General features: G+C 38.5%; 1 protein-coding gene across 1 annotated transcript in view; it reads left to right on the top strand.

Moving 5' to 3' along the window:
- The first annotated feature begins 462 nt into the window (after positions 1-462).
- asic1b (acid-sensing (proton-gated) ion channel 1b) overlaps positions 463-25,559 on the top strand; it is a 137,665-nt gene continuing 112,568 nt past the window's right edge. Inside the window, exons 1-2 of the mRNA XM_029502026.1 lie at positions 463-824; positions 9,124-9,319. Of these exons, the coding sequence (XP_029357886.1) occupies positions 463-824; positions 9,124-9,319 (558 nt within the window). The remainder of the gene's footprint in view (positions 825-9,123; positions 9,320-25,559) is intronic.

Below are 25,559 nucleotides of genomic sequence, written 5' to 3'. Positions count from 1 at the left end.
GATCAGTGTTTTTGTTTTTCCTCGCCACCCACTGACCGACACAGTGGTTGTACATTTTGTTAAGAGCGTGGAAGCCAAATATCAACTCGGTAATATCCCAGAAGTGAGCGGAGAGGAGAGGACAGCGTTGGCATCTGTCCAGGCGCGCTCCCCACCGGGCCGTGTATTATGGAGCTGTGACCCAGCCAAGCAACAGCACATGCTTTCCTTACATACACTTTTTCCAAGTGTTTTCATGTAAGCACGGGGTATTTTGAGGATACGTGGGGTAAAATGCTCTGACTGTCGGACTGCCTGTCAGTGACGCAACACCTCACACAGACTGCATGAGAAACACATGCGTAGAAGGGCGTGAACTTGCAGACACTAACCTCCTTCCCATTAATAAAGCATCTACTTATCTATAAAGGCATTTTTTTTTTGGTGCGACCTTGACTCATCCAAACTCATCCCGAGGACGTAATGGATCTCAAAGCGGACTCCGAGGACATGGACTACAAGACACCAGCTCCCATTGAAGTTTTTGCCAGCAGGTCCACGCTGCATGGCATTTCGCACATGTTCACTTATGAGCGGATGTGTATCAAGCGTAGCCTGTGGATCTTGTTCTTCCTGGGCTCCGTAGGAGTGCTGGTGATGGTGTGCGTGGACCGGGTGCAGTTCTACTTTCAGTACCCCCATGTCACCAAACTGGACGAGGTGGCGGCTCCGAAGATGACGTTCCCTGCGGTCACCTTCTGCAACCTTAACTCCTTCCGCTTCAGCCGGGTGACGCGCAACGACCTGTACCACGCCGGAGAGCTCCTTGCCCTGCTCAACGGCAGGTGTGTGTTTGTGTGTGTGATTCCTATGTATCTCACCTGTGTATTTAAGGACTGCCTGCACCACAGCAGACAGCAGGCCCTACCTGTTGGTATGCATGATGTCAGAGGCAAGTCTGACAGTGAAAAAAAACCCTCCAAACTTCTTTTAAAGCAGATATCCCCTAATCTTTCATTTCTTGTCATTTAGTAATCATCCCTATTTCTGATAGCCTCTTTTTTCCATAAAGTAGGCTAAAACAAACCAGCCCTCAGCACACCAAACTGAAGTACCAGCTGTTGAGAGAAATTCATCCGTGGGACTTAGTCTTTGTTGATTCAGGATTTGATTGTGACATCAGATAATGAAATAACTCAAACATTTGGCTGAAACCGTACATTTTTAATGTGATTACTTTCTATAGCAGTTATTATGAACCTGAATTAAACCTTACTCAAAGAAAATTAACTGAGGACCATTAAATAACCAAATCCCTGAATTAACAGTCTAGACAACGCAACTCCCTCTTTAGATGTTCTCTATAAGGAAGCATGGGTGATGCTGCCATGGCCTAGCAGATGAAATCTGTACTAATAGTGAATGTTGACATTAGATTAGAAGTTATGATAATAATTTTAAATGGTCTCTACCTGATGGAAATTAAATTTAATGTCTAAATTGGGAAATGTTTGTAATGTAATGTTTAACAGCGGGTTTAGTGTTTATTGATTTAGCCATTTTGAGATGTTTAAACAACATGGGCAAGTATGCTAAATCATTCAAGGGGTCTTAGGAATGTGAACTTGGAATGACCTTAGCCAGAGGTAATCGAGAAAAAAGAGATAAGGATTAAAAGGTGGTTTTCATGAAAAGAGGGAAAGCAGCATTAGGATTGGTTCTTTAATAATGTATAGACCTTACAGATCATATCAGGTCTTATCATATTAAGTTAGAAAATGTCCATAAGCTGCTTTATGTATTGTTACCTATGGAACATCATGAATATGCTGAACATAAATCAGTTAATGGATGGAGACACTTTCTGATTAAAAAAAATACACATATATAAAGAAGATATTCCATTGCAGATCATTTGAGTCCCCCAGGTAACAGGTAATGGATGAGCTATTTCTAAATGGTTAATATGAAATGATGAAGGGAAAAATGCCGCAAGTGCAATTCCTTGCCTCATCATTTTACATTTCATGTGATATGAATATCTCAATATTGGATAAGTAGAGGAATACAATTTTAAATCCCCCTACTGACAAAATGCAGATAGGTAGGTGTGTGTGTGTGTGTGTGTGTGTGTGTGTGTGTGTGTGTGTGTGTGTGTGTGTGTGTCATTGTCTCATTGTTTTCTGTTCAGCTTTGATCATTTAGTCTTTCACCAGCTATGACAAGCGTGCCATTGATGTTGAATATTTGGGATTAAAATTTCATTACTTTTTCTTTCCTGTGCCACCCAATGTATTCTGGTCATGTGTGGTAGCACAATGCAGATGACCATCTTCCAGTTTGTACTCAGAGATGAAGCGGTAGAATTCAAACCTTTACAGCTTTCTGCTCTTTTGTAAAATATAAGATCGAATACACACGAATATATATATGTAAAGGTTGTTTTTGAACACATTCCTCTGGGTATTTTTAGTGTATTGATCCACACAACCCTGCAGCCCAAGGCATAGTCGGAGAGTTGTATAAGCTACAATGACATAAATTCAATTCCCTGTTTTCATAAAGAATATCTTTGCTTCATGACCTCTATAACTGATATTACAGGTGATAACCTTACAGGAAAGCACTCGATTCCATTGCTGGCTGTAGTTCTTGGATGGTATAGATGTCAAACAGAATACCCATGTCCTATAGCCTACATAGATTTGTATCTCTGTGTTTGTGCTGTCAGCTGTAAGGGCAAATCATTAAAATATCAACAGAAAGGCTAAAATGCATTTGATTTGTTTGAGCAGGTTTAGCCAGATTTCCTGGAAGAAGTTAAATGTGCAAACGAGGAGCAAGAGCAAACAGAAAAGTGAAAGTAGTGGCACTTGCTCCAAGTGACTTTGGAACAAGCTGACTTTTGATGGAAGGAAGGGAGTACATGCAGAGGCAATTAACTTGTGTCTCGTAAGCTGTATGATGAACAAGTCTTTATCCCTGTGTAATTAGTGCTGTTTGTTAAGCTACAGAGTTGTCTTGCTGATTAACACTCTCTCAGGCACTCGCTTACTTTTTAGAGATTAGTACAGTGGTTGCATCTTTTTCTTAAAATCAGGAAAGGCTTTGTTGTTGGGTTAGCCTCTGAAGTAACGTTACTCTAAGACACAGAAGGTTCTTGTTGAGACAATTTTTAAGTAAGCATTGACTGGAGCTGAAGTTAGTTATTGGTATACTTTTTTATTGGTAAAGGGCAGCAGAAAAAGAAAATGTTGTGTTGCCCTAGGTTTGTGTGCATCATAGTATGAAGTAGGTAGCAGTCACGTCACTGATGCTAGATTGTCTTAGCTGCTAGGAAATTCATTACTGAGCTGCAATGACTTCACTTGAACTTGCTGCACTTAAGAAGCTTCTGCTGAAAAAAAAAAAAAAACCCAAACCCAACAACAATCAGTGCTGTGCAGCAGTGCAGAACATTACAAGTAAATTGCTCAGTTTTATTTTTATGTCGCAGATGCAATTATATGATAATTAACAGAAGAAAGGTCATTCTAGAATAGGTATTGCTAATATAGTGTATGCTGCCAAAAAACGCTGAATAAGCTCATGAAAGTCAGAGAAGCGAGTCCACTGCTTACACAGATGTCAAGCTTTAGCATGTCTCCTGAGACTACACTGAACAAAGTCACGTACATGGCGTGTGAAGTGTCACAAAATGTAATGCTCTATAGCCGTGACTGTTATCTGGCTCAGCAACATCACTGGTCTTAATCAGGATTTGAAAAAATGCTTAGGTAAGGACAGGAGGTCATTAGGCAGGAAACAAAATCAAAGAGTTGCCTTGTTGCCTTTAAAGCTTATTTTCCAGTTGTGTATTGAATTTGTATTGTTTTTCTAGTGAGTGTCTACCAAAGAGAGGATTACCACTAGGATACATAAGTAGGTAATATAGGATTGTTTTAGTTTTTTTAACAGATCATATGTGATTAATATTGCATGATAAGTGTATGCTGCAGGTGTACCATGATTAAGATGTTATTGTCAAGGAAAATCATTTTACTCATTCCCTTTCAAGGACACCACACAAAAACCAACACTGTCCTCTGTGGTGTAGGAGTTCAATTATTTGTAATGGGATAATTACCTGGTATTATATCAAGACGCAGTGTTACCCATACACAATAATAACATTGACCGCTGCTTATTGATTTTCTATTCTTTTTTTCAAATGAGTAAAATCTTATTTAATTGTAGAGCTGTGCACAGCACATTGATTTGCTCAACCCCTCGTCTTTCTTGCTCTCTCTTTCTCTCTCACACGCACAAATACATTGATCACAGATCCATTTCTCTGAGTCACTTTAGCCATTGGGAGCTTCAGTAGAAATCCAGTTTTTACTGTTCCTGTCTGTCTCTTAACTTTCCATCTCTGCTGTGTCTACGCTCCTAAAAGCATGCTCTGTGCATGTTGACCAGGACTGGCCAATCTAATACCATTTTGCTACTTGTGAAATAATGTGTAGCAGCAGAGTTGCGTATATTGATCAGTAATTTATTTGTCCACAAGTAAGTAAAATATTTGCTTTGGAGCAGGATGTAAGAAAGTTGCTGTTCAAGTTAATATTTAGGCCACCACCCACCAAATTCTTAAAATTCTGTGTTCACTGTTGCCTTATGTATCATCTTAATTCAATGGTTGCATGAGAAGCTGTAGACCAAGATGTTTTTTTTTTCATATAACTAAACATTTAGTGACCTGAGAAGGTACAGCTTTTTATGTTTGAAAGTTCACTCTGAAAATCAGCGGTTACTTCTATTTACTCACTCCTCTCATGAGGTGGCAAAATGATGCAGATGCTCCTTCATTCGTTTTAGTCCCCACAAGAAAATTAAAGTGCTTGTGGCCCATAATCCAATTTAGTCTCCCCACCCCAATGTAGGGAGTTTGCTGTGATTGCTTTAGGGAGCAGTGGCAGGGCAATATTAAAAATCTACTCATATGATTGTGATTGTATGCGCTTCAACTAAAGCCTACTGACTTGGGGTTCTGAGCACAACGTCTTAAGTGCTCTCCTGGCAGCTTTGTGTTGCTTATAAGACATACACAGGCTCATGATAAAATTCAGTTAATATAAGAATATAGCACAGCAGACTATCTTCTCATTAGAATAAAGCATGACAGTATTGTGATGTAGTTCCCCTGTGGGCTTGGGTACTGAGGTAATTTTCAGGTGGGATTTGGCTGGTCTGTGCAATTTAACCAGTCCCTTTCAGGGCTTCAGATGAGCTTTTTCCAACAATTACAATTACTGTCAGTTAAAAACGGTATACAAGATGTACTACAAGGCTACGAGTTCAAGTTCTGGAGCTCAATCTAGCAATAATGTTAGACTCAAAAGCAAACCTCTCTACTCCAGCTACCCTCCGCTCTTAGCCTCTAGCCCATTGTTATGTAACTATTTGTTGACATTTTTCTGCTACAGTGATTTCATTTTACAACTTAAACATGCTGTTCTATATAAGACTGGATAGCAGATCTCACCATTTGATTTGATGTTGAAATCCAGCTGTTACATTAAATAAATACTAATCACTCAGAATTCATCCTGGGAATGAAAATTTTGTGTTTATTCAGGTTAAATTATAAATGTTATAAAACTTTGGACTAGAGATTAATTTCCTTTTGTAAACGCTAAATAACAGCAAGGTGCAGAACAATAGAACAAATAATATATTGTTATGTATAATAATAAAAAAAAAAAAGGCAAAACATCCATTGCGGCTACGCATGGCCTGCCACCAAGTGCTTAATCTATATGCAGGCATCCACGTTTAATTATCAAATTGTTCACAGTAGGTGCAAAAACTGAATGCTTGCCAACTAATTTATTGGTACTCTTTGTGTTGACAAGACATCAGCCTGATATCTGCAGACAGCTGCTAGCTAGTGTTAGCCATAAATTAATGACCTACCAGAGTAGGTGGGATCCAAACAGTATTAAGACAGCTTCGACTCTCAGCCAGCGATAACGTGTCCTCAGCAAACACAAAGATAGATGTTCTGTTTTTTTTTTATTTTTTTTTAGCCTATCTGTCTTGTAGATGCAATCTGTAGACCTGCTATGAGATATGACCCAGAGACACCTAACCACCCTGAGTCATAACAGCCCCGAAACTGTAGCAAATCCACAGACTGTAACCATTCACATTCACAATTTATTGGACCACAAGGACCGAATGTAGCTCATATGGGAGCTATCATCTCTTACTGCTTGACTTAGAGCTTATTTTTTGTTAACAGTTTATTAACTTTATTTGCACAAATCAGCCATTGGAGAAACAATACAGCCCAACTAAAATATTAGAAACATTAAAGACAAATGCATTTAAATAAATATGAGGATTAGTGGCAGGATTTTAACAATTGATATAAATAAGTTTCACAATTATTCAGAAACACAATATTTAAACCAACTATATTATTCTCTAACATGTAGGGTGATTTATGTTATGCCTCATGTGATCTCTCTGGCCCCTGTTGCAATAATGTAAACAGGAAAAAATGTGTATTGTATTCCCAATAAATGTGGGCCATTAGTGATTGAGGTTAGCCTGCTTTCAAATGTGACTGGCAAATCTACTCAAGCTCTGTTTAAAGCTGCTGTCACTCTTCCCGAATCCCAAGCATCTCCCTTGGCAATGTAATTTGTTAAAAACGATACAATGAATAGCCTGGAGTCAGCTGGGTCACACATTTACAGTCTATGATCTGTTCACCCATTCATACACAGCTGCAGTTGCTCATTAACCTTACATAACCTTAATTTGCTTTGATATAGTTTAAACAACAGCCAGATGTATTAAGGACAAAGTAGCAGCTAATGAATGGCCTCACTTAGGTTCATCACTAATATATGGGTAATGTGCTCTTCTGCACCAGTTTTTTTCCCTTTAGTCTTTTATATTATATAGTTTCTATTGCTTATGTTAATTCCACTTACATTCTGCGAGAAATAGAAAGATGGCAGCTGTTACTCTTAATGAAATTGTAAATGAAAAAATACTCAGCTAGGCTTCATTTGTTGTTCATGTATTATAACTTGAAAGCAGACTTAAAACACTGACTTTTTCCTCTCTGATGTTATTGTTTCATAGGTGTGATAATGACTGTTGAGGTAGTTGTCAGATATATTGTGATGGTAATCAGTTGGAGAAATAACATTCCTATTTTGCCAGCTTTTATTGGTCTTAGATGTTACACCAGATTTTGAATGTTGAGTTTGGTGACAATATTTTTGGCCTTCTTTTTAACATGAAGTGTGACAGTTTTCACAATCAGTTCAGAGAGGGAGATACAGAAAAACATCATTTCAAATTACAGCACATGCTGTTTCATGTGAATATTTTATTTCATTCTGTTTGTGGGAGGTAAACACTGCACTGTGGCTGTAGTGGAACATATTACATATCTTGCGTTTTGCATGGAACATGAGTTGAAAATTTATCGTCAGTTGAATATTAAGGCAGTGCTCACAAAAGAAACAGTGCAATATTTCACTTTTATTCATGGATCAAATTACATTATTCCCATTGTCAAGAGACAAAATTGTGTTCGTGAACACTGACAAACCTTGACCTTGTGGAATTAAGGGGAAAAAAAAATCCATCAAGATTTAACACCAATTGTAGTTTGAAATAGTGCCTATATCCATGAGAAATAACTCTGCTGTCAACATCCACAAAGTCATTCTCAGATTTATTGTCAGAGGAGAAGGGCATGCCTTTGTCTCACTCTGTCTCATTGTTTTCAATTTTAAATCTGGTTTTTCCACCATGGGGAAGACAACCGAGATTTTTACAAAAACCCAATACATGAACTGTGTTGGCTGCTGCTTTCTCACATTACACATAAATGCGAGAAGTACCATTAAAAACTGTTCACTTCTGCAATACTGTTATTGTGAGGAGATGGAGAGAATGACCTACCTTGTTAGTTAATTCCAAAAATCGTATGCATTATTTTACCGTGACGCTACCTCTGATAGACTGTCCCCTAACAAATTATTCTCATAAGTGTCTGTCTGTAGTGCTTAATTGTAGCACTCCATAATTTGGATGCTTGTACCACTGATGGCCCGCCGCACAGCAGTGGCCATCAATGGGCTGTCCTTTCTCGGAGCAGGGCCACATTAGTTAATTGAGGTTAATTTGTATCTCCAAACGACTGTGAGCAGGTGCTGGAGGTTGATGGTACTTGTCAAATAGAGGCATGCCATAAATGACTTCCCCAGCGTTTTCCTTCTGTGAATGTGGTGCTTGAATTTCAGCTTGGCAAATTGGTACACACAAATTAATGGTAATTCAATGTGTTTTATGTGTTTGCGAGGAGAGGAGACGGACGGAACAAGACGTAGTCAGCGTGATACACCTGATTACATTTTGCACTTGGGGGAACAAAACATAAAGGAGTTGTTAGTTGAAGTGTCTTCCTTTGATTTAAGCTTTATATTATCATGGTATGTTGTCTCAGAGTGTTCAGCATCCTCAGCTTGCACCACAGAGGATTGTTAAGCACAGTGTTTAAACTGTCTGCTGTCACAGATGATTCTAATTATTTATCAGAGTGATTAATATGATACCTTGAGAAGAAATTGTTTTTGGACAGCATGTGTTTAATGTTGCGAATTTTCTAACTGCAGGTCTGTGCATGTTTCTTTAGTTAAATTTGAGGCTGAATATATTATTTTTGCTACTTCTCTATTTAATTTTTACATGGTAATCCCCATTTACCTGCCAAAGAGGCTTGTTTTCCTCCCAGACCAATTGAGGTACAGCTAATTTTGTATAATGCTTTGTTGTCTGTGGAAATTTCTATTTCTTGCTTTGATAGCTTCAGTTTTTACAGTTTTATGTGGAGCTTAACTTACTGTGGTTGATGAATTGTCTGTTGAGAATCGCAATTTGTGAAAATCGTTTTTACTTTTTTGATGTCTTCTGTTATTTAGTATGACGGTTAGTATGATATGATGGTGTAAAGTGGGGGTTATGGCTAAACAAAATGATTTCAGAGACTGGACGAGCACTTTATCAGTGGATATATGTGTATTTACAAATGTGCTTCCTTGTGTTGACATGAAGTAAGACAAGAACCTTTTTCTCTAGGTATGAGATCCGGGACCCACATCTGGTGGAGGAACATGTCCTGCAGGTCCTGAAGGAGAGGGCCGACTTTGATAACTACAAGCCCCGCCCCTTCAACATGCGCGAATTCTACGACCGAACGGGCCACGACATCAAGGATATGCTGCTTTCCTGCTTCTATCGGGGCATGGAATGCAGCGCTGAAAACTTCAAAGTGGTGAGTCTCGGCATATCTACAGCTAAATGGCCTCTTCAGGGCCAGCTCAGGTCTGACCAGACTACAGTTTTTTAATACAAGGTCAGGTGCTGATATGGTTTATTATAGCATCTATAAAATAGGATGTTGTGTTCTGTTGAGCAATGATTGCTTAGTTTGCTTTTGAGAAATTAGGATATAGAAAGTGGTGTATTTCAATGGCCGGTTTTTATCCTTCATTCACGCTGGAACTACATCAAGCCAGAACCCCCTGTTCCCCCTCAGGATGGATTTGGGAATCATGTGTGTACACTGAGACTGACTCCTTGGCCAGAGTACATCTTAGTATGGTAAAAGTCCCAGTGTACCTGCTCTACTGCAGCACCCTGTGTGCTAGCCTTGGTGTGATTGTTTGGACTCTGAAAGGTTGAGCAAAGCTCTCATAAAAGATTGAAACGTGGTGTTATTCTGAACTCTGGGTCAGTGCCATTACGTTGCCTTTATGTGTAGGGAGTTAAAAATGTTTTGCTCTGGCAATTTTTTGATAGTGTTTGTTTTCTCATCTAAGGAGTGGTTACAGAGATCTGGTCATTACCTGGAACTTATGTGCTCTTTATATCTGCTGCTTTAGTTCAGTGTATGGATTTATCAGATCTTGCTGAAATAAGAACCACCTGGCTGCCTGAAGCATATGGCATTTGGCCTGTCATTGTAACTGTGGTTGATGGTACACCCAGTCATGGCTGTCTAATAATTATCAGAGTACCTGTCTATAGGGATGACGACTGCGTTGTTTCAAGAAGTTGTTTGGTAAAGTCTATTTTGCTGTATGAAAATGAGCGATACTTCTTGCAAAATGTGAAAAGCACAACAGGAAAAAAATTTTTTAGATTTTCTAAATGCTTTGACTGCCTTCTCTAACTCACAACTTTCAGCAGTTTAAAGCCGGTCAGGTAGCATATTTCCCCTACAGTTGTACATGATAGATTGGCTACCAAGCCAACAAGCACCCCCACCAGGCCTAAACAATGTATTCCTAATTTAATGCAGATTAACGCTAATCCAGAAATCAATAATCATTTGTGTTTTGGAGTACTGCAGTATATTGATCATAGCTTTTTGGTTGACAGCTGCTACTCAAAGCTCTTGGAAATTGAGCTAATAAATGCACTCATTTTCAACAATATTTGAGGGTGACAACTCTCCATCTTTGATTTTAGAGGGATTTATACCACTTGTAGGAAGGCTTTTAGCACTTATCGTAATGAGTTTTCAGCCTGTCCCCCCTCTGCTCCACTCTGCTGTGTGTCTGGGGAGGGGCTCAGAAATGCATATGGTATCACACCAGCAAATTTGTGCACATAAATTAAGCAAAGATATTATTTTTTGACTATTATTTCTTAATTTTGCATTAAGGGAAGCAATGGAATTCATTTATGCTTGTGACTTTAAGAGCTGTATTTCACATTTCATAGCCTTTTTAAGGTTTTCTTCATTTCCTACTGTCCGAGTAAAGGCATCTGTTAAGTGATTGCAATTTTGCCAATAGTAAAGTCAGTATCTTGTTGCATTTTGTCAGGGAATTGTAAATGATGTCATGAAAAGTTTGGCGTAGTTTGAAGCCAGAAGAAGCCATATTTGGAGAGGAAAGTAAAGCTGGACAGCAGTAAGAGATGAACCAGACTGGCTTCGTTTTCTGTCCTGATTAGCAGGTCGTTGTGTATGGTACAGTCTGTCAATTCCACAGTAACCACACCCTCATGTGTACCCTGTCTTATTATTTTCTGCTAAATTAAACTGTAATTAAAAAATATATATATTGTGTAACTAAAGGAGATTTGAAACTAGCTAGTCAGTGGGAAAACTAACTTAATAAATCAAGTGAGAAGTTGGGCCATTTCCTCATAGATATCAACACAAACTGAGTTCCTGTTTCAACCAGTGGAGTTGGAGAATGCAGGATCAAGGCACTTCAGCTTTGGGGTTAATTATAAGTCCTAGTGTTAATGTTCTATTCATATATACAATCCATTGTCTTTATCAGTGAATTAACATGCTTAAATTGATCCAACTCCAACAGAAATGACTAAGGGATAGGTATCACAAAATTATTAGATAAAAAGATAAATAAAAAAGACACCATAATGCAAATTGACACACACAATGAAAATTGTCTCATAAAAAATGTTGAATAGCAACTAGTGACAACCTGTGTCGAAATATGATCCGGTAGTTGCTCCTGGCAGAGCCAAAGGCAGTGATGGTGACACTGTACTGATACACTTGACGTCTCCTTAAAATCCCATATTTATTGCAAATTGAAAGTTTTAGTCTCATAATGAGTCCTTTTGCTACAGATCACTGAATATCTGCTGCTCCGTGCATTTATTAGCAGAAACTACATTCTTCTTTCTGAGAAAGTGGTACTTTTTCCTTTTGTTTCTTTAAATTTACTTGGTTCTTCTCCTTTGCAAAATATTGTAAAACTAGCCATACATGCCACAGCCATCCTCAAATGGCTGGTGCTTTTCATAATAGGTCAGTTTATTGCTACATAAGTCAAGTGCATAGCTATTCACAATAAAAATTTACAACTTCCCTCTTTTTCACTCAATATACTGCAAGTGTCCTTCATGTAACAAGTGACCAGTGCTACTGTGTAATAAATAGCATTCATGTCTGCAGGCAAAGAATATGTATAACAGTGTGTCCAAGTAAATATTCTGTAGTGTCTGTCTGAGTCTTACACTCTCTTCTGCAGGGACAAATCTCATGCTTTGAGCAAATTTCCTCCCTCATACCCAGTAAAATCACGCAGCACAGGAATGGGCTACATCACGGCACATGGTGCATGGTGCTTCTCTAACGTGCACATTTACTGTAGTTAGTTGCGCCTGTGGCAGATGGTGCTGCACAGGGCTCTGCTGTAATGTACAGTAGTGAACCTGAATGGGACAGCTCAGCAGAGAGCACTAATGCTGTGGACAGTATCTTCAGTGTGATAGACAAAAGCTAGTTGAACACTCCCACCAGCCACTACCTCCAACGCTCAGCGCATGGAAGCAGTAAAACTGTGATTAACACCGTCGGAAGCTTCTGCTTGTTTACCCCGGCATCTGCACTGTGCCTTGCTAGCTGCTCGCTGTGGAAGATAGCCAGAAACAAATGGTCTCAGCTGCATATGGCCTTGAAGCTTCCAGTTGCAACGTATCGTTTTCAGTGTGCTATTAATGAAAATAAAACAGTCAGTCCACAGCAATGGAAAAAATTAAATGCTGGTTGTGTCCAATGGGAAGAATTACCTTCCAGACAATCCAGATGAGATAATATTTCATATACCCACTGCCATCAAATTTTACAACTCCTTAACTACTGTATTAGAAGATAAGCTACCAAACTGCAGACTTTACCTTTAGGGATTAATAGCCTATTTCTGATTCATTCTGGATTCTCCAGAATGTAATACTACCTAATCTCCCAATGAATGGATTTCATTGTTTCTACTGTGTAAGAACTGATTTAACAGTTTTCAGGTTCAAATTCAATGATTAAAGCCTCCATGATCCAATCAGAGGTAGAGTTTGTCAGAGGTCCATAGTGCCATCACGTACTGATGAGTGGTTCCAATACCCAATGGGACATTGTATCCTGTAACCACTTTTCTGTAATTAATGCTCAAAGTGTTACAGATTAGTTAGTCTCTCTGTCCCAGTTCCACTTGTTATATCCCTGCCTCCTCTTTCTCTTTGGAAAGACTTTTGCTAATTAAGCATGCAGAAGACTGGCCTGTCATCTTTTAGCCAGCTGATATTAAAGAACATAGGGAGAGAAAAATTTACTTCAATTAATATTAATAGGTGGGCCATAGCTTCTGAACCATAGCTGCAGGAGACTTTAAGAAAAGACTAAAAAAGGGAGGGAAATTCAAATTTAAATTCTTTTCATTTCCAACTTTGTGTTGAATTAAGGAGACATGCATACCGACACATGAAGAAATAATAAATGTATATGGGAGAGAAAATTGTTGAATACATAGTCTCACTCTCTTTCACTGCATCCCTGAGCGATCCATCTCTACTGGATCCTCTGGAGATAATCCATTGATGGGTGATTGATGTCACATTGTCTATGCTATTCTCTGTTGAACACTTCCAGACACTCACGTATAACTTCAGTCACCAGGGGAAACTCTGACAAGACTTAAAACTTTGCAAGACTCAAAACTGAAGCCCATGGGGCTAACAGAGAGCATATGAAAGAAACGATGGTATGTGACAAAATAAGAACAAGCAAAAAAGAGAAAGGGGGACTAAAAGACATAGACCAAAGCCCAGGTAAATCCATGGGATGAATCTGTACACAATGGTCAAGTGTGGCAGAAAGGCACAAAATAGCAGCTGCCACAGCAGCAGCAGTAGGAGTACTATCAGGAGGCATACTGGGTTGTGCTTATTTAACCTCTCTGAGACAGGAGAGCTGCACTGTATCTCCTTTTTCCAGCTGTCCAGTTCGCTGCCAAGAAACAATGAATTATGGCAGCTCAATAGGTTCCTCCTCTCTTATTTTTTTTTGTGAAAAACTAAATGTCTATCGGAATGCACACTAAGTAATAATATTTTAAATAATTTAAAGTTTAATAGTTGTGTTGAGACAAAATCTCAGGCTGTCTTGAATGAATAGGATGATGGTAGTGGTCGTTTTCTCTGTGCCCCTGACAAGAGCCTGTTCACTCAATGTTTGTACAGTCTACCTGTGCAAGACATGGATTAAACTTCTATCCAGCTCCTACGATGTTCTGTTTCATCATTAGCAGCATAGTTCGTCCTGCTTTCATCTAAAAGATTAAGAACCGCCAGTCACCAAGTTGCGACTAATTATCATCAAGACATTAAATGTCTCTTAATAACTTCATAACATGTACAATACCTGGGTTAAACTTAAACTTAACTTAAACTTTATTTATGTAGCACTTTTCATACATGAAGATGCAACCCAAAGTGCTTCACAGAATAAAACAACATGTAAAACATACAACAATAAAAAAATGAAAGCCCATCCCTCCCACCCCTATGTATAGACCTGACCCCCCCTACACACGCCCACACTCTAACAACAGTAAAAAGACTAAAAGTAAAAAGAAATTACTAGAAATGTGAAGGTGTAAAACTAATAATAGAAAAAAAAGTTATATAATGCACAAGACTTAAAATAAAATAAATAGAACATTAAAACAATTAAATCATCTTAATAGTGAAATAACAGAAATAAGAGAGTAAAAGAAATAAGTTAAAAGCCAAATTAAAAAGGTGAGTCTTGAGCTTCCTTTTAAAAATATCAACAGTCTCTGCAGCCCTGAGGTTCTCTGGGACCTCAGGGTCCGCAAGGGCTGATATGATAAAAGCAGGTCAGATCAATCAGATGGCCCTAGACCATTTGGACATTTAAAAAATAATTAGAGAACCTTAAAATCGATCCTGAAGTGTATGGGGAGCAAATTCAGTGATCTTTTTATACTGGTGTAATGTGCTCCTGCCCTCTGGTCCTCGTCAGCACGCGTGCAGCTGAGTTTTGTAATATATTTTATTATAATATATTTATTTTTTATTAATTATTAATATTCTTTTTGGGCAGACTAGAGTGCGGGCATTACAATAATCTAACTCACAGGAGATAAAAGCATGCATCAGCACCTCCGTGCTAGCCTGAGAGAGAAATGGGCGAACAAAAGAATGCTCAGAGTCAAAAATAATGCCCAGGTTCTTTACGTATTGTGAGGGTTTAAATCTTGCAGTTTTGGTAAAAGTTTCACCCTCAGGCTTTCAGGACCAATGACTAAAACCTCTGTTTTGTCCTGGTTGAGTTGTAGGAAATTCTCTGCCACCCATGACTTTAAATCTAAAATACAGTTAAAAAGGGCATTAATTGGCCCCGAGTCATCAGGAGACACGGCAATGTACAACTGTTTATCAACGGCATAGCTGTGGAAGCTGTTGCCATGTCTCCTGATGACGTCCCCCAAGGGAAGCATGTACAGATTAAAAAGAATTGGGCCTAAAACTGACCATTGGGGCATATTATATATTATATATATTTAAATCTGTTCCTCAGAGAATCCATGATTTAAGTGATGTGGAAATTGGATCTAAAAGGCAGGTTGTGGGCTTTTCTTGGGAGAAAACTCGACCAACTGTCCTCGCATCAACCAGGGCAAAACTCTCTAGTGTTTCTTAGGGCCACATAACGCAAGTACAATAGAAATACCTTCATTATTTATCTCTTGCTGCATCATATGATACTGTGACAATTATTAATGTTTGGCTGTTGTGCAGATAAGTTAATTAGGTTACAATTAATTTACCAGACAACTTGGTTGATGGACTTTATTGATGATGCACTATTGGCATGTTAGACCACATATTTGATTTGACTTTTGGTAGTTTCCATCAGCCCATTTAGTCAAGTCACCCCATCAATTCAAAGTTCACCACAAGTACTCCTATCTTACACCTTTGTGCTTTTGTATAATTACCATGATCAATCTATTGATGTATTGGCTCCTTTTCAGCTGTCCCTTGACCCTCACCTACCTTGGTGGTAGAGGGAAATGCTATTAATGAGATGTGATCAATAGAGAAAACATCTTTTAGAGACACCTGCTCATGGATCATATATCAAAAACACCCTTTGAATCAATGCAGATTTTCAAACCCCTTTTAATTAATCAGTGAAAGCAAGCATTCTCCCTCTCTATACAGTACTTAAAGACTTCTTCTTTTACCTCTGAAGTTCCCTCCTCTGTGTTTATAGAGGCTTTATATCATTGCTGAGCCTTACCGGAAGGATACTTTTGTAGGTTTCTCGCTGGGGCAGCTTGGCTTCTGATTTCCTCGCTTTAAAAAATGATGTGATCTAATTTAATCATAGGGGCTATAAAATATGATGACTACTGAAAATGAGAGTCTTTTCAGATACCTGCCATTTGTGATACAAGGTAGTCAAACATACTTTAATCTCCCATTTGTCATCAACTGTTTTTGACACGCCTCATCTTTGTTCCCCCATTTTTTTTTTTTATTCATTGCTATTCCAGTCTCATCCATCAGCTCAAAGCCAATGATTCTGCCCTTCTTTTTGGCTAGACACTTTCCCACCACCTTCCCCTCTTGAGGATAAATCACTCAATTGGCTATTACTGTAGCACCCAGACACGTGGATCAATTAGGTTGTTGCTGAGTAATGGATGCATCCTTAATGAAAACAATTTCTCCTTTGAGTGTAATGAGGCCTTTGGCTGTCTCTGACAAAGTTTTCAGACAAACCCCACAGTATCCATAGCTAAAATAAAATGGAAAGGTGATTGTGATATGATTATTTTTTTACGTGATTTGTAAATATGTAATTATATACATAGACAATATGTTATAACAGGAAATAAGATGATGGCTAATATTAGTAGGTGTCCTCTCAGAGAAGTTGTTCAGTTGTTTTACAGCATCTTGCCTCACTGTAGTTTTTGTTGTCTTGTCTAACAAGGAAGGAAGGATGTGATTCAACGCTTTGGTGTTCTGTCATCCTGCTTTTAAAAGACCGAAGTATATACCTTAAGCTCTTGCACACATACACAGGAAAGCTACTTTCACATGCGCTTCTTGTATTTTTTTTACTATTGAGGTAATGGAGACGCTTTTGACAAAATATTTTTCTAAATGTGTGGTGCAGGGTGGACAGTTGGTGAGGAGAGAGGAGAGACACAGATAAAGCAAAACTCAGAGCATGAAGAGATCTGAAAATCCATTTCTTGCATGTGACCTTGTCATTGCTCCAACCCTTTCCAAAAACGATTTCTGGAAACGAATTAGGTAGGGGAGATCCACAACGGGGTGAAGGGGTAAGAAAGACAGAGAACTTATCCCTTTAAAGAATCAATTATAAACACTTTGGCTGAGATCAGAGGCAAATGATGGCTGCACAGGGCTTTGGAGGGAAAGAGAAGAAGAAAAGGCAGAGGGGGCAGGAAACTGTCCTGATATGAGAGTGTCTGTGTGTACCAGCGGGGGGAAGCTCTGTTTGAATCTTGGTCAGTGGTGGTGGGCCACAAGTGGGAATAGAAGGAAGGAGGGAAAAGGTGGGGATTGACAAACATCGAGGGAGACCAGCAGCACACTAGCTGAATGAGAAGCAGAGAATTCTGAGCTCCCTGTGCTGAGGTACTCCCTGTATTCACGCCATGTGTAAAGCTCTCAGTTTGTTCCACTCCACTGCACAAACAGCGGATGTATGGTTCAGATTCTGCTGACAGTCTGAGTGATTATTCACATGGCACTGGCAGGTGGCACTCTGCTGCATTAGCCAACTAATTAGCATCCCAAGTCATATGAGCAGGGCAGACTGTTTGCACCTCCTCTCCCTTTTTTCCCAAATATTTTTGTAATTTACTGCTGCTCCATAAGAAACCTGTAAAATCTGCCTAGATACATTACATTTGGTACATTATTCTCTTCCCTCTAGTCCATTAAAACCTTTGACATCATGAAAGAAAATTGCCTAGAAACATGATTAATGGTTGTGGCATTTAAAATTGACTTTGGTAATTACAGCAGCTGATTGATGACTGGCAGTATGCATAGGTGTTGTGATGAAAGGATGGAGATTCTGTCGTAACAATTTAATCAAATGTGGTTGTTGAGAAAGTGAGCAAAAGACAGGTGAAAAAGATGTTTCTTCATGCCACAGATGGCAGGGAACAGGTACTGTCATCTTCTTTTCCAGCAACCGTGGATGGATAGAGCAGATTTGGATCACAACTACGTCCCTTGGGATGCTGAAAATTCATCTTACCAGCTATAGTTTGGATTTTTCTTTTTTTCTCCTTTCACTGTTGGGCACATACAGTACCTCAAAATTTCCTTTCGACTGCAGTGCTTTTTTTTTTTGTTTTGTTTGTTTTTTTAGTCAATAAGAATTCAAAGTAAGGAACACCATTCGTTAGTTGTGTTCTTGTTACAAAGTAGATGAACGTGCTATTTACTCAGATGTTTTTTTTTTTTTTTTTGCATAAATTGTCAAAGCACTTGGCAATCTTTGTTTTACATGTACCATATAAATGAAGATGCCATTATTTTCACAATGATTTTTAGTGATGATTTATTGTTGTAATCAGTTTTAAAATGGTTGCCATAGTACCTGTGGTGGAAGATTTGTGTATTTAGAATGACATTAATAAACTGTAGTGACTTGGAAAATTGATGACCTTTCCCCATAACCTTTAATGAACAAGATGTAATCAATGATTATCCTCTTTAACTTGGGGAAGAACGTTGGGTCATGATGCCTCAAAAAACATGTCATCTTTTTAGTATATAAATGAATAAAGCATTAATTTGTGTGATGTGAAAGGAAATGTGACAGAGCAGACAAACATGAGACTGAGAACAATCTCCTGTAGCGTTAAGTCCTTTTGGTTGATGTTTTTACACTCGTTTAATACAATTTCATACCCAGAAGTGATGTGATGATCTGGTTTTGATGCGTTTGACATACCTGCACTCACACTTCTACACTGTCCCAGTTTGTCAGCGAGTCAGTCAGTTAGTTAGTCAGTCAACAGTTGCTGAGTGAATTAATAAAAGATGCCTGTGATTCCTTCCTGGTAGAAAATAGAGACTTGTCACTCAAGGCTCAAGCAACCTCCATTTGTCCTTGTTATGCCAGCTCGCTCACCAAGGCCTGAAGGCAACAGCTCATCCATTGTTTATCACATTTGTCTTCAATGTTTTGATATAAAGTTTTGGAGATGTGACTGTCAAAACAGGGCATCGGGAATATAACTGAAGGCAAAGACAAGTCTCATGAAGAGACATGATTCAGAAATTGTGTGGAAATGAAAAAAAATGGTTCTAAATTTCAGGAACATTTTTGTTTGTAGCTAAAGACATAGTTTTTGTCTTTTTTGTATTTCAAGTATTGAATTTATTAACACAAGATCACATAATCGCATAATTTCAGCTTGACTGAGCACCCATGTCTTAAGTATTGGCCAACATAACGCACTACCTTGATCAAATGACTTTGAGTAATAATCTGTATTGGCCCAAAAAGCAAAATCAGAGTCAGTTTCCTACATGCAGCAGCACGAAAACAAAAAACGCTTCTTTTGTGTTGCACTTGGACTTAGTGGACCCCACAGAGTAACACCATCAAGAACTAGAGAGCTGCTTTAGGGCCTAGTGTTCTGCAAGAAAAAAGACCTTAATTACTGGGACAGTTTGTATGTCAGATGTGTCCTGAGTGAAGACCTGGCTCAGTATGCCTGGACAGCTGGACAGGTGCATGCAGCTGCTGGATCAGAGCAAATCTGCATGTCTTCCAGCAGTGTTTGAATATTCAGCTTCTGCCTGCAGGATCTCATTCTAATCTTCATTTCTGCACTGTCTCAATGTCACCCCTTTGTTTGATGTTTAATTAACCATATTGTGTGATTGATTATATAAATATATTCAACCACTGTAACCCTGGGACTACAGCATCCTCTTTCCTAACCCTTTCTTCTTTGCTATAGACTGTCAGCCATCATCGTCTCATGTCAGGTTTCCTCTGTTCACAGTCTCTTTATCTCACTATTCCCTTGTGAAGGATTTTTTCTTTTCTTTCATTCCTCTTCTTTTTTTAACAGCAGTGGAGGATGCTGATGGAATTTAAAAGCAACAGAAATCACTTACAGATTGCTGAGTGTACACTTTGCACCAGCCCAGTCCAGTGTGTGCAGATCACAAGAGGTGCTGGCAGCATGTTCATACAGGTCATTTAATTTCTAGCCCTATTCAGTATTAAATTTGTGTTTAAGGTTGTCTTTGTGTGTGTGAACCCATTTGCACATGCAAACAGGTTACACACTGTAAAAGCGGAAAATTACATTTCCAGATTTGAGAATTCCCGCTGTACAGTAAGATGCTGACCTGCAACTTTGGTTGAATCTCCCAGAAGTGAAGTTCATGTTTTTTTTTTTTAATCTATTTAGGCCTTTGGTACAGTTATCAAAAAAGTTTCTCAGGTTGTAATTTACGAAAGAGGGGCAGATTCACCTCGGCTGCTCTAGTATATGTGCTTTTGGTTTTGAATTATAAAAAAAAACATATTTATGCAGACACTGTCCTTTTACTTACTGATATTTTTGAGCTGGTTGTATTTGCTGCATGTGGGAAAGGAAAATGCATTTATGTAAGCTGCAACTGTGGCTGCTGCATTTCTTTTTTAATATGGGAAAGTAATTTTGTTCTAATGCCAGACTGTCAGTTACAATGCATTTGCCAAGCCTTGGTAACAAATCAGTAGATGGGAGGCTGTTGCAATGGACCCACCTAATATTCTGCTGCTGCACTCTTATTTTGTCTTTGATTTTATGCCCCTGCTTACCTGAGAGGCAAACAGCTGGCCAGATAAGCACTGAGATTATTGTTTATGGACGGCAGAAGGAAGGTGGTAAGAGGAGCTATAACTACCACATGAAGCAACAGAGATGGGGTCTAACAAGGTCTCCATCCGCTCGTGCAGCCTTGGGGTGGGGTCTTTTTGTATTGGCTTGGCAACAGGTGATTTTTCCAGCTTGTTCATTTTCTTGGGCTCCTTTGTTTTGCCTTCATTTTACCCTCTTACCCCTCTATTTTGTTTCAATCACCTTAATACACCCGCCAGCCATTGTGACGTTTAGCATAGGAATATTTCATTAGCTCTCTGTGACTGTTTGAAACTCCAAGGTTATTTGTTGCGCAGTCCAACAAGTGGTGTACCCTTGCTTCAGTGTTTTAGCAAAAAACAATTATTTCCTGCCAATTGGTATAAAGGTTTAACTTTAAGTGTTCAGTGATATAACAGCCTTATAATGAAAGGTCAGAATTTGCAATTTGAAGAAATGTTGCCTGTTGTAATAGATGAAGCCAGTGTTGTTTTCAGCAGCTTTCAATTGGTGTCATGTTGGCATGTATGGAGATGTTATTGAAAATGACTATGCAATAGTTTTTATCGTAACAAGCATGCACATTAATTGAGTTAATTTTTCTTCCCAACTCAGCAGAGGCTCTTGACTTCATGCTCATGTAAACAGACTGTTACTTTCAGCATTGGTAGATTGGAATTTGACCATATATAAAAATTCACAATATGCTTATAGTATAGTATTAGGAGTCATTTCCCAAGTTGGCCATATATGTTCGGCAGTATATGTCTGATTTGATCATGTGTATTATTTTCACTCAGTTGGCACTGGATTTATAGAGCCTGAATTTGGTCCTGTGTGTGTGTGTATAAACCGATTGTGCTCTTGGTGCACAGAAACTCTTGGAAAGAAAGAAAGAAAGAAAGAAAGAAAGAAAGAAAAAAAAAAACCCAAACCAAAAAACAACATTTAGTTGTTGATTATGATCCAAAGTGTCAGTGAGTGTCAGCTTGAAAATAGAGTAGAATTCCTTGGGGTATATGAAAATCAATGTCACGGGAGAGCAAGCTTTTTAGCTTCAATAGCAGGTCAAAGCAACTAAAAGACAGATTATGCCAGGTCAATGTGAGCTCAACCAATTAGAATTCTACAATTATTTTTTTTTTTTTTTGCAACATTTCCTTGATAGTTATTGGCCCGAGGTTCTTAAAACCAGCATGCTAATTGACATTAGTATCAACACTTAACCTACACAGCTGACACCAAAGCCTCTGTGTTTTTCTTGGTTCTTGGTTCTTGGTTCTTGGTTGGACACTTCACACAGTCTTTGTCCAGCAAGCTTCAAGAGATGAATGCTCAGTACTAAGAGAAGCCTCTTTATTTACTTATTTATTTGTTTGTTTTTATTCCCATTTTATTCTTGTCATGTCTGGGTTTGATGGCTTCTTTTTGTGTGAGGCACAAAATGTAGACATTCTTAGTTTTCTGGTTCAAAGCCTGGTTTAGTTGGGGAGCAGAGCATCACTTTACGTGTCAAAGAAATAAAAAGCTTCTATTTAACACTGCTGTGCATGACTTCATTGTATAGCTTCAGCTGACTGAAAGATGGGTCAGTGTTTCGATGAGATGGGTCAGCTTGCCTTCGCATCTGTTTGTTGAAATCAGCAAAATTAAGATTTTTATTTATTTTTACTTATAAATTATAACATAATTTATCTGTGTGTTGGGCTGTTGTGTTCATGTCAGAAGCTTGTGATCTGTGGTTTGTAATGCCTGATGTTGTTATTATTATATAGTCATACTGGACTGTGTTTTCACCTGGATTGTTGTAGAATGCCTATAGTGCCAGCTAGTAACTAGTAGAAATAACACATAAATTGTTGTCAATAGCATGCAAGCAAGCAAGCAAACAGACAAAAAGAAACAAAGGAATGTCACACTGATATCAAACACATTGAGATGGTGTTTATGCTGTATTGGTCACCCTGAGTGTGCATGGTTGAGTAGATATGAGAATGATTGTGTGAATGTAAAATGTGTGTGCACTCATATGCATGATTCCATGTATGCTTATTCCGAAAGCTGTCAGTAGGAGCAACACAGGGCAGTTCACTTTAACCTGAGGTGAGCCTCAGATTTTCTAGAAGAGACCAAACCGAGCACATTAATCAGGAGTGAAGAGAGCAGCAGTAAACAGCTATTAATATGCACCCTCACATTCTGGACCCACGTTACAATTATCGCCTGTCTTGTGGTCCAAGCAGATCTGCTTGGCCATTAGTGTCATTTAATAAAATGTGAGATACCAAAAAGGCTTAGTTTTCTTGCAGTTAAACAGGTCTTAATGAACCATTTGTGTAATGAGGTGGCAAGCAATGAAGTAGAGAGGAACAATAGCAAACATGGCAAACGGCAGTGCTTGGTGAGCCCACTTTGTCACTAAACCTTCCCTGTCTGTCACTGCAAAAAGACTTAATTTCCTGGTATTAAACCTAATATTACTCCTTCCTCCTTATCTCTCACATGAGTATTGCATAGGGTGACCAAAATCACGAGAGACACATATTATATTTCTCTTGCCAAAAGACATAATCCAGCACAAACGAGCCCCCAGTACACTACAGTCTCTCCCTAACTGGCATCCAAATTGTTCGAATACATTAATTACTGTATGAAGCTACATAATAGCTCATTACTATGGTTTAAGCTATTAGGAACAGCATGTGTAACTAAATGAATGAATCATTGACCATAATGAGATACACAGTGACATGCATTAGATACATGTATCATTGCTGTCTACCCATCAGCTTAGGAGACAATATGACACACTGTCTTTCACATCGGCTGAAAAAGATGGAAGCTTTCTCCATTTCATGTCACTAACACTCCAGTGGAATATATAAACCATTACACTCGCTTCCTGTCAGATATTTGGTCTTTAACCAGGCATTGAATTGTGGTAGGTGGATTGAAGGTTAGAGTATGGCTAGTGGGTGAAAGACTGGCTTAGTAAATGGACAGTGGTGGGAAAAGTGTAAGTGAATAAGAAAATGGAAAAAAAACAAAACCAAAAAAAAAAAAAAGGGGGGAAGAGACAAGTTTCTTTAGCTGATGAAAAGGTTTTATCATTTGCATTGAAAACGTGATCAGTGATGCCGGAATGGCATCGCCCTCAGACTATTTTAAAGTGCATATTTTTGCCTCCAGTAAGGGTTCAAATGGAAATAAAATTTTACAATTTTTTGTTTTACCTCCTGCACTTTTTAATAATGATGCAGTCACTTGTCAGATTGTTATCCATGTGGTGGATTTTGAATAAAGTGCTATATAGATGTCTCCTCCCTGAGACACACACACATCTACCTTGTTGTGTTCAGGCTATTAATACTTTCTTTTGTACATGGCATTGTTACAAAAGATCTTCATTTCATTTGAGTTTTTGCACTGATGGTTGAGCAGAGGCTCAACACACAAAAGACACGAAGTGAGCTAATTTAACACCAAATACCTTGTAACATGTCTCAATTCTTAGACTTGCTTTATAAATCAAGCCTGACAAACAGACAGATTTTCAAACCAAAAATACTATCAATACTATGGCTGTGAGGCCTGTGTTGATGGATTTGTAGTAAATGTTCTTTTGCCGATTAAGACTAGGATGGTTTTGTCACTATCTAATTACATCTGAGGCTATGAGCAATCTAGGGAAGTAAATCCAAGTTTTACCTAAATCAGTGTTCTCTCCAAGGTGATCTATATTTCTAAAAGCTCCGGGCAACGTTACTCAACTTTCATAGATATTTAAGAACTCAATGTAGCCATTCTCTCGCATAGCATTAGCAATCAAATGATAATTGTGAATTTGTAATAACAGACGAGTGTTATCTCTGAAACAGCAAGTCACACGCAGTCCTCTCTGGAATAGTTCTGCATAAGACCCTCACGGGCATCACAACTCGTTTTGGCAGTTGAGAGCTTCTATTTTCATGACACATTTGTTTCAAACATGAATTTGTTCGCCTGCTTCAAATGCATCTCTTGATCTTTTTTCCAATGTTTTAAAAGACTTAAAGACTGTGTAGTTACACTGCCCAGTGTTTGCGTATACAGTATCATTGTGGTTCAACATTTTGTATAAAGCTAAAACTGCAACAGTCTTACTTCCATATAAAAGTACTGTGCAGGCATTCTCATTTTGTTTGATAGATAACCTCTGTTTACTTCAGGTCATCTTTGATCTGACTTTGAGGAAGAGGAATAATGAAAAGAGATCAACACTAGCAGAAATTCATTATCATTTTCTTCAGAGGAGACAGCAGATATGTATCTGGAAGAACACACACAGGAGAATAACAAAGAATAAGCAAAAATTTGGTTGTGAGCAGTTGCAAAGTGTTGGTGAAATTAAATGAACTGCGGAAACAGGATGAGTAAAAAGATATGTAATTGTGCTGTCAAAACAGGGTGGAGAGATCCAGATGCATATCACTGACTCTGCATCTTACTGTACTCCACTGTATCAAGTAAAACTGTGAGAGACCCACCTTCATCTGATTTTGCATCAGTAATATATGTTTTTTGTTTTTGTTTTTTTTTAATTTGGAGAGTGTAATGGGTTATTTTTTACCCAGTGAAAGCACTCAGGATAGAATAGAATAAAATAGATGAGAATATACTTTATCGTCCCCTTGATAATATTTGTCATGGACTCAAGTGCCCGTGCAGTAGTTAAATTCACAGAAATAAATAAATACATACATGTACATAAGCAGCAGAGTCATCAAATACATCAAATACACACCTGTCACCCAGACAACATCATACACA

The sequence above is a fragment of the Echeneis naucrates genome, chromosome 5 (genome assembly GCF_900963305.1).
Source record: "Echeneis naucrates chromosome 5, fEcheNa1.1, whole genome shotgun sequence".
Taxonomy (NCBI): domain Eukaryota; kingdom Metazoa; phylum Chordata; class Actinopteri; order Carangiformes; family Echeneidae; genus Echeneis; species Echeneis naucrates.
The sequence above is the reverse complement of the archived record's forward strand: the minus strand, read 5'-3'. Positions and strand labels throughout refer to the sequence as shown.